A 10499-nucleotide genomic window follows, 5' to 3' on the forward strand; every position below is an offset into this window, starting at 1 on the left:
GACTCCAGCCGACAGCCTGACTGGCTCCAGACTTCAGGCAGACCGACCTCAATTTTCATAGACTGCTTCTCGCCCAAAAGCTCCACTATATCAAACAGCCCTTCCTGTGCAGGAAGTGGCTCTCCCTCCTGCAGCATTCTGGGGCAGATCTTCTCACAGCCTAGATGGACTTCCTGTCCTCTCTAGGGAGCTGCCCTCTGACTGCTGGTTGGAGACAGGAGGGGGGGGATGAGGAGGAGACTAGGCCAAGGCCTACCTCAGGTTTGATAGTCCCCTCCTATCTGGCCCACACCAACTTAAACATAGGCATAAAATGGCGTTTCTCCACAGTTGCCATGAAATCTTTTGCTGGGTAAGCAGAGGCCACTTAACTGGCCTTCTGCCTAGTCCTCCTCATGGGGTTGTTGTGAATATAACATTGAGAAAGTTCCATTCTGATTGCCCTTTGATACTTGGAAGAAAAATGAGACACAAGTGTAATAAATATTTTTAACTACTAGTCATTTATTTATTTTATTTTTGCAATTTCTATCCCACCCTACCCAGTGGCTCAGGGCGGCTAACAACAGTGTTTAAAACAGTAAAACAATAAAACAATTTTACATATATAATAAAACTGGTGCTCCAAATCTATACAATCTATACATTATACAAGATACTCAGCTGCTCATATTTGCGACCCATGAACTTAGTAGTGGAGGCGCCCCAACACACTCAAACTAAACAGGAATGGAAATTATATTTCATTTTTATATAATCATATTTTTAGACACTAGGATGTTTAGGATATTTTCAGTGGCTTTATTCATATCTTTTTGAAATTGAGTTTTTTCCCTACTTAGTGGCACTCCACTCAGTAAATCTGGAAGGCCAGCTGCCTGTGGGCGAGCCATTTAAGTCAAAGAAGGCTTCAGACTTTACTGGCTGGAGGAAGGCTTCAGACTTTACTGAGTGGAGCGCTAGGATACATGTCAGTATGATTAGATGTGGTCTCTACGGGATGTAGACACCAAGACCAAAGACTTCCTACTTGGGATGTTGGCTTATGTAAACTAAAGCTTCTTTCCCCCAGGAGAAGCAGCACTGGGCACGAGTGGAAAGACAAAGCTATTGCGACTGCCCTAAGTTGAGGTTCTTGTTTTGGAGGCTGCACAGTCTGTTTAATCTCTGTATGGAGGACATATGGAAGCAAACCGAGTATCATCTAAGGGAGATTGCCTGCAAGGAGACTGCCTGCAAGGAGACTGGAAACCCTGAATTTCTTAGCATTTTCTTTTCCAGCATCTGGGTTGTGGTGCCTGAATTCCCAAACGCCTGACCTCTTGCACATCAGCTTCCATCAGCAAAGCATCTTGGGTTTCTCTTGATAACAATGAGGCGTGACAGACCCCAAGAGCGGGCAGCCAGCTGGCCAGCAGAGCACATCAAGGTGCTCCTTGCCCTGTGGACTGAGGCAGCAGTGACTCACGATCTCAGCTCCCACGGCAGGAACCGTGCAGTGTATGATGGCATTTCCCAGCGTCTTGCAGAAATGGGCATTTACCGGACTGGGGACCAATGCCGGGAGAAAATGAAAGGTCTGAAAGTGGCCTACCGCAAAGCCAAAGAGAACAACTCAGTGGGGCGGCCCCCCATCAAGTGTCCGTTCTATGATGAGATAGACCAGATAATGACACAGTACATCAACTGCAGGCCAGGCTTTCCCTCAGAGGCTAGTGAAGGATCCAGCACCATTGTAGACAGGCAGGAAGGGCTCCCCATCTCAGAGCCCTGGGGGTCCCAGTCTGGCATCTCTGAGCGCTGGGGATCCCAGGCCACAGGACACTGGTTATCACAGGCTGCTGCCTCTGAAAGTCAAGGGACTGACGAGTTCAGCTATGTCCAGGCAGAGTCTCAAGATGCCTTTGGTGAAATCCAAGTCATCCCAGTCCAAGTGAAGGAAGAGGAATCAGAAGATGAGATATCGCCTGAGCTTGGTAAGCGTTCTTGCTTGTTTTGCCTGAGTTTATGTCAGTGGGTCCTTTGCTGCAGGATGCCTCAGGTTGGGCTGACTCCTTGCTTTATGAAGTATACTGTTGGTCCTTTTGATCTGAAGTGTTTATTTAACTTGAGACATTTGCTAGGCCTTTACTCCCCAAAAGCTGGTACCCATATGTATCTCAAGCACTGGCCTTTGCTCTTTTGGGATGTCTCAAAAGAACTGCTGTTGTCAAAATTCTGCTGCCATCTAATAATCAAATAACTAAAATATATCACAGTCTTGACAGAACACATTTTCAGAAGGAACATTATCAGTTCAGTGGGATGTTAGGATGCCCACTGTGTACTCGGTAGCTTGCTCACTATATCTTGATGCTTACTTGACTAACACACTTCATCGCTTTGGACTGCAGGATCCTTCTTGTGCGGATAACATACCTTGTGAATATTCCTCAGTGAAAATATGCTGGTCTTTGGAGGCTTTCACTTCAAGGTCCAGAGCTCATAGAAACCTAGATATGCCCAAAAAGGGGGAGTCATACTAATTGCAGTAGTCTGGGTAACTGCAGCCCAACTGTTGTACTTCTATTAGCTCTTTCCCCACTGTTTTTTGCATCTGGAAATTTATTCAGTATCCCAGGCTGAATTAGAAAACAGAGTCGCTGATGGACCCATCCTGTAAAAGAAACATGAATGGGCAATTCCATACTAACAGGTTTGTTTCTGTGTGTTCATGAGACCACTGGAGAAAGGGAAACTGCAAGAGGAGAATGTTCTGTTGCAATCAAATCTAATCAGCAGAGTATAATGAAAATTAATATTCTTGGGCTTGTGTTGTGTATGTTAACTTCTCTGCATCTAATCTTGCAATCAGATTCCTGTAATACCTAAACTCTCCCTGTCTTTGGTTGCTAAAGAGCAACAAGAGAAGATTGCACAGCAATACAATAATAGCAACAAAAGTAAAGGATGTGAATGAGGCCACAAAATAAGTTGCTAATGTATATTATACAGTGTCTATTCAATAAAGTACATGGCATCCTTAACCATAAATTTAGTATATGATATTTCTTCAAATAATGAATTGTTCCTCCAATGAAGAATCTGGATTAATACAATTCGTTGGAGGAACAATTCATGTACTATATATATGGTTAAGCATACCATGTACTTTACTGAACAGACTTTGTAGATTTCACATATTTCTTCTTTTATGATTGTATAATACACATCAGCAACCATTTTTGTGTCCTTATTCACAGCCTTTACTTTTGCTGATATTTGGTTGCTAAAGCCTGCCCAAACATTCGGGGGGGTGGGAATCAAATGGTACTTATGGAGCTATATCACTTTCAGAGGGTCACATATTTGACTGTTCTCCTCCCTCCCCCCAGTGTGTCTTCCCATGAAGTGTTAGCTTTCCAAACATAGTAAGTTGTGAAATAGATTAGCGCAACTGCATGCTCACAATCTTCTTGTGAAGATTGGTTGATGTACTTTCTCTGAAGTTTGTTCCATTTTTGGTCTTTATGAATCCTCTCGCTTTCTCACTCGGGTTATCCCAACTGTTAAAAGTATATGTACATAATTGCATTCCTCCAGATGTTCATTAGGTGTTCTTGCTTTTCATAGATGTGGCCTCTCCTATAGTGATGGAAACACAACCTACGCCAAGGCATCTCATCTCCATGCTTGACCAGCGTCCTCACCTTCGAACCCGGAAGCAAAAAGTTCAGGGAGAGGGGCAGTCAAGCTATCAAAGGGGAGCTGGCCAGAAGTACAGCCGTTCCCATCATCTGGAGCTGCAGAGAATGCAGAGACAGGTGGCCAGCCAAGCCGAGGAGAAGCAGAGCTTAGCAGAGTTCATCCAGCATGACAGGGAGATGCGCCGGGAGGACAGGGAATTCCAGGCCCAGCTCTTTGAGAAACTTTTTCAGAAGCAAACGGAGCTTGTCCAGGCACTGTCTCAAAGAGCTCCTATCAGCCCTACCTCCGCTGCCTGTCCCAACACCCTGCAGGCCTTGCAGCTGTCTGCAAAGAGTGGAGCAGGAATAGCCACAGGCCCTGGTTCTCAGTTACAGGCTTTGCTAGAACAGATAATGCAGGCTGAAGTATCAGGGAAGGGTCTAACCAGGCTTGCTGTGAAGGAGGCCCTTGGAGGAACTGTGAAAGTGCCTCCTGAGGTACAGTACTGGACGGCTGAAGAGATACTGAGGTGGCTGCTGTCTCAGCAGTCACCTAACGACCAGTGCCAAGAGGTGTTAGTGACTCCCAGACTAGGGACAGAGCCTGGTAAAGGCCCTAACAAAGCCCAGCAGCTCTGTGGGAACAACTGTGCTAAAGAGACAGAAACAGACATTGACATCGAAATCCAGCGTCAGTGTTTCCGGCAGTTCTGCTACCAGGATGCCTGTGGGCCCCAGGAGGTTTACAGGTGCCTGTGGGACCTTTCGCATCAGTGGCTGAGGCCAGAGATCCACACCAAAGAGCAGATCATGGAGCTGCTGGTGGTTGAGCAATTCTTGAGTATCCTTCCTGAGGAAATCCAGACCCTGGTACGAGAGTGTCAGCCAGAAAATGGCAAGGAGGCTGTGGCCCTGGCAGAGAGGTTCCAGCTTCACTTTGAGTCCAAAAGGAAACGGGACCGGGTGAGATCATGTTGAGAACTAGTTATTTCTGATTTGGGGGGGATATGAGACTTCACATAGATTTCTGTTTGGCCAAGGAATCGTGAGAATCCCATCTCTGTTTCGAGTGACTGATTCCAGCCTCTCCGTTCAAGGAAGGAGAAAACAGGGAATTGGTGCCTGCGTTCTGACCACTGGAAGTCATGGCTGTTGGTTCCCTAGAAATCTCAGGGTTTGGCAGACACTGCGTGCACATCAGATTTCTTCAAAACCACTAGGATGGCTAGAAATTCGCTTTAAAAAAGAAAGAATTTTTGCAGTTCTCATGAATGTTCCCTCTAAGCTGTGGAGTCCCATGAGCCAAAATCCTACTTTGTGAGCTACTGGCATTAAAGTTGTGAGCAGGTGATTTGGCTATTGCATCAATTAGTTGGCTCTGGAGCCATCCTTCCTGAGCTAAGACAAAAATGCGTGAGCCAGAGGCTAAAAAACTGTGAGCTAGCTCACACTAACTCAGCTTAGAGGGAACACTGCTCATGATTACAAAGCACGAGATTCAGAACCTCACATTAATGCCCTAGAATATGTTTAGTGCTTTGAAAAGGACTGGAAGCATATGCAGTAGATTTCTGTCTTTAAAGGAAACTTAGCAAGAGGTGGTTTCCTCAGCAAGAATTTTTTTTAAAAAAGGAATCAGATCATTAGTAATAAACAGTAAATGTACTGTATTCACTCATGGCTCACAGGTAACAAGGGAACAGCTCTTGTATCCCTTATGGGGCCTGTTATTTGAGCAGCAAGTGAAGAATACTGGCTTGACATTCTTGTTCTAGACACGAGTGACATCTGAGGACGTGGTTCCAGTTTCTTCCAGAGGAAAATTGGATGACAATGAAACACAAGGGTGTGTCAAAGATGGCCAAGAGAACCCTAGGAGGACTGGCTTACTTGGTAAGGATTTGCTTATTAAATTGAACACGTCTTTTGCTGTAATAGCTCAGACCTCTCCCCTGAGCTTCCCATAGCACCCAATGATTCATGCAGGTATAGCAAACCTCACAATACAGCGGAAGGCAAAATATCCCTAAAATCAGTAGAGTAGCCAGTGGACAAAGGCTGGGGGGGAGTAGATTCCTGCCAACAAGGGAAGCTAGTCCCATCCATTACCGAAATACAGTCCACCTTCCAAATAAAAAATGTATTCAGGTGGATGTTTGAAGGTACTTGGGGTATCACTTTAATCTGTGACAGTAACAATGCCAATAATATCACGTACTTGTTTGTCCTTAATGAAGATTTATTAAGGAAATGAAACATTGGACTTACCTGAAGAGTTCTTCTCTTCTGTGGGGTGAAGTCATCCAAGTTTTTTCCTACCATAAGAGGACCATGGGAACACTTTCTGAGTTCTCTGTTCCAATTGTCAGTTTATGAAGTTTTTTGATGTTGTATTTAGGGTTGAATAAAATAAACAAACAAATGGAGTCCTCATTATTGGGAGCTAGGCTATTTTATGTCAGGAAGGACACCCTCGCTAGGTCCTGGAAGGCGTACAAAAATTTGTATAGCCCTGCCTGGAGCAAGAAGAGGCGAGGTGGATGACTTCCCCGCTGAAGGAGAATTAAGGTTTATGTAGGAAACACTGTGGTGGCTCAAGTGGTTAAGTTGCTGAACTGCAGGCTGTGGAAGATCAGTAGTTCAGCAGTTCGAGACCCGGGTGCCGCAAGATGGAGTGAGCTCCCGTCTCTAGTTCCAGCTCCTGCCAACCTAGCAGTTCGAAAGCAAGAAATTGCAAGTAGATAAATAGGTACCACTTCGGTGGGAAGGTAACAGTGTTCCGTGCGCCTTGGTGTTTAGTCATGCCAGCCACATGACCACGGAAACGTCTTCGGACAGCGCTGACTCTTCGGCTTTGAAACTGAGATGAGCACCGCAACCCTAGAGTCGGATTCGACTGGCTTTCGAGCAAGGGAACCTTTACCTTTACCTTTAGGAAACTCTAATATGCGAAATGACTGAGTGGCCCTTGAGCAGATCACGGTCAGCCTCTATCCCTCCTCTGCAATATTGTTATTTATGAACTGTCATAGTCCGATATTTCACTGGTAGACCGTGTTCTGCAGTTTGAGATCTAGCTAAGTTCTTGGGAACTGCGGATGTACCTTTGCAGGATTCTTGCTGTTCCAAGCAACACTGTCTTCTGGAGCTGAGCTGGTGTTATTTGTTCAATGCCCAGAATATCCAGGTGTTTCTTCTGCTGCTTCGTCTTCTGACTTTGTCCATGGGACCCAAGGGAGATTACAAGTATGATGAAAAAATTTCAGTCAGTCAGTAAGCAGACTACAAGATAGGATAACATTTCAAATCAAACTGCAAAAATTCCTAGTAAGACAAAAAAAAAATGCAGTTAGGCTGGGATCACAGAATGGGGGGGAACGGGACCCAAACAATGGATGCAAACATGTCTAAGGCAACAGGGCAATCAGTGTAAGAAACACCTGATCCCTAATAAAAGTCACCTCCTGGACTACCATGAGATTATTGTGAGGGCAAGGAAAGACTGCGGTGGCTCAAGTGGTTAAGACGCTGAACTGCAGGCTGTGGAAGGTCAGGAGTTCAGCAGTTCGAGACCCGAGTGTGCCGCATGATGGAGTGAGCTCCCGTCTCTAGTTCCAGCTCCTGCCAACCTAGCAGTTCGAAAGCAAGAAATTGCAAGTAGATAAATAGGTACCACTTTGGTGGGGAGGTAACAGCGTTCCGTGCGCCTTGGTGTTTAGTCATGCCGGCCACATGACCACGGAAACGTCTTCGGACAGCGCTGGCTCTTCGGCTTTGAAACAGAGATGAGCACCGCAACCCTAGAGTCGGATTCGACTGGCTTTCGAGCAAGGGAACCTTTACCTTTTAAGGAAAGACTGCCAGGCATTTTTGCACAGTTCTAAGTGCTGTGTTCATGATTTCTTTGGCTGCATCAAGCCTCTTCCTGTGGGCTTGTATCTTCAGGCTCCTGGCTGCCAGGTAAGGAAGCGTTAACCATCCAGGGATGCTGCACCTGAGGGCAAAGAGCCCAGGTCTTCTGACTCCCACCCTGGGGCCGTAACCAAAAGCCCATCTGTTATTTTTTTCTATCCCGGCAGGTGTCTCAAGATAAACTTATTCTCCATCTTCAGGTACAGAAGCGCACCTTCGGCTGAGGAAGAGGCCAAAGTCGGGGCTGAGAGAATGGATCGCATCCAGGCAAGGTGGAGAACACGGAGAGGCAGCAGCAAAACACAGGAAGTTGGATAATAGCTTAGAGGAACAGGAAGTGACTGAAGTTGTGGAGAGAACAAACCACAGGCCAACTCCCCGGCCAGGAAAGCAAGATGGAAAAGGGCAGGAAAGATCTGTTCCCAGGCATCCTCCTGCGGAAAGTACCGCTGAGAGACAAGCCAAGGCAGAGGGCAGTGGCAGGGCTTCAGACTCTCTGAATGGGACGCTTCCTTGTGGTACGTTGCGCACAGGGAAGACGCCGGCAAGCCTTGTGCCTTCGCAGCTGGCTTTCGACAAGGATGACGCTGTCTGCAGCCCTCGGCATAGGAATGACAGCCGCACGTCTCCTGAAGCAGACGGACCTTCTCTCAGTGACAGCATTGACCTGCTGCTGGATTCTCCGTGGAGCGGAAATGGCAGTGGTGACATAACCCACGACGGGCCCTCTGATCCCAGGGTGCCGCCATCCTGTGCCACCTGCACTGTCCTGAAGGCTGAGCTGGACACCATCCGTGAGGAGCTCAGGATAACCCAAGGTAACCAGGGGCGTGAATGGGAAAGGCTGTATCACTGGCTCAGGTTGCCAGCCTCTCTTTGACCATGTTGTTTTGCAAGAACCTGTATTGTGATTGCACGCTCGTGTGGCAGGCAATAACTCTCTTTGTTAATGCTTGCTGTTACTGCTGTATATGACAGTGGTTTAGCATGAACAGTGTGCTGGCCACAGGCTGCACACATGACACCACTCCACTGGAATGCTACTGACTGAGAGCAACATCCCCGGGGCAAGTCATTTCCCTTCTCCCCCCTCTCCTTAACATCTAGAAGCATTTGCACACAATCCGCCAGCTTCATGCTGGTAACCAGACCCCTGCGAGCGGCAGCCAACGTCATGGGGAAGGCTAATGTGATTTATGATAGTGTTTGCTTCAAGTGGTCAATGCCCCTAGATGCAATGGCCTAGGGAGTGGGGAGCTCCATAGCAGTATAATGCATAGCTCAACTCAGAATCCAAATACCGTGAATACAGGCGACGGTGGTGAGGGAAATCAGGAACCATTCACTGGTGACACCAGTGGTGGCCTATGAAAGTCTTTGCAGAAGTGGGTTTTAATGAGGGATCTGAAGGGAGGAAGGCTGTGCCAGGTGTACAGAGCTGTGTGTAGGAGGCAGTGAGGCACACAGAGATACTTGAACAACAGCAGATGATTCTGCAGAGCAGAGAAGGGGGAGGTGATCAGAGAAAAGATACAGTTGAAGTAGGGACCCATAGATCTAAAGGAAGGATCTGAAAAGTTGATCTAGTTCAGAAATGCAAAGTAGATCTTTAGGATCAAAGAGTAATTATTGAAAAAAGAAAGTGGCCCTAGCAAGGAGTCCAGCAGGGACTGTGAGCCACTTTCCTCCTACCTGTGTATTGACAGTGTTGCAGTTCAGTTTCATGTTTGTTGTTTCTGCAGCTTCCACACTGTATGGACTCAGTGGGACCTCCCTGCGAGACTTATCTGAAGCTCTTGGCACCATTGCGCACATCCTCAACAACAGGATGTCTTCATCAACAACAAACGCATCCCAGAAAATTGCTGAAATCCCTACTAGACCAGTATGGCAGGAGAGAAATGTAAGTCCTCTCATATTCCCTATCCTGTGATTTTCTTTAAAAGAAAGACTGGTTCTTCTATTATCTACTTCCCACTTTTTGTTCCATAAAAACAGGATTCTCAGTAATCTTTCTCCATACCGAAAGCAGGTAAAAAAAGAGGAGGGAGCACAAATGCATGAATATGGTTTAGTGGGAATTATATTCCCTAAACATTTGGCTTTGTTACTTGCGTTGTAAGATGGAGTCTGCCGCTTTCCTTTCACTCCAGAGCAGGTGCCCGCACCGGGCAGGCCATCTCATCTGAGCAGGGTACAAGGAACTACTTTTGCTCTTGCTCTAAATCTACTACCCGGCGCCCTTAGAGGACCCTGGGCTGCTCAGAGTGGATGGCTTCAGAAGTGAGTGGGAACGGGGATGGCCCTGATCTGGGAACAGATCAAGCCAAAGTCTCCCTCCTGAAAGGATTCATAGATGGGGGAAGAGACAGGGGTTAGGACTATGATGCTGCAAACACAATGTATGAAGCCAATACTAAGGACAAGGGACTCTGGCCTAGGTTATGTGGAATAGCCCTCCTTGAGGAAGTGCAGAATTAGTACAACTGCCATCCCCTCCCCCACCCCCCGTTTATGCAGAGTACTGTCCTACTACCCTTAAGAAGCATAATGCATCCAGGTGTGTGCTTTTCACCTCTGTTGCACAATAACTGGTGGGAGCAAGCCCTGAGTTTCTCCCCCTTATGCTTTTGTTTTCAACTTCCTACAGGACTGAATGGTTTTGTTCCTACTGTGTTCCTATAAACATTACCAGATACCTCCAAAGAAAGTGAATGCCATTAGTTTACTTGGCCCTCCTAATCATAAACTGTAGTGACACCTGGGAGAGGTTTTAACTGTCATCCCTCTAAACACACAAAGTTGAATGAGTGTTGTTAAAGCAAAGTTTCCAAATGTTTTGGTTACTGAGGGAATGGAAAAATACTTTGTTAACAGCCAAGAACTGTTGAAAAAGCTTTCGGAAGAACTTTCAACCATTTT

At 46.5% G+C, this 10499-nt stretch overlaps 1 protein-coding gene across 1 annotated transcript in view; it reads left to right on the forward strand.

Moving 5' to 3' along the window:
• The window catches only part of LOC107119872, a 19216-nt gene that overhangs the window by 8385 nt on the left and 332 nt on the right, over positions 1–10499 (forward strand). Inside the window, exons 2-7 of the mRNA XM_015422486.1 lie at positions 1073–1976; positions 3613–4628; positions 5441–5558; positions 7778–8395; positions 9320–9481; positions 10189–10194. Of these exons, the coding sequence (XP_015277972.1) occupies positions 1373–1976; positions 3613–4628; positions 5441–5558; positions 7778–8395; positions 9320–9481; positions 10189–10194 (2524 nt within the window). The 5' untranslated portion in view covers positions 1073–1372. The remainder of the gene's footprint in view (positions 1–1072; positions 1977–3612; positions 4629–5440; positions 5559–7777; positions 8396–9319; positions 9482–10188; positions 10195–10499) is intronic.

The sequence above is a fragment of the Gekko japonicus genome, unplaced genomic scaffold (assembly GCF_001447785.1).
Source record: "Gekko japonicus isolate JY-2015 unplaced genomic scaffold, Gekko_japonicus_V1.1 scaffold1250, whole genome shotgun sequence".
NCBI lineage: Eukaryota > Metazoa > Chordata > Lepidosauria > Squamata > Gekkonidae > Gekko > Gekko japonicus.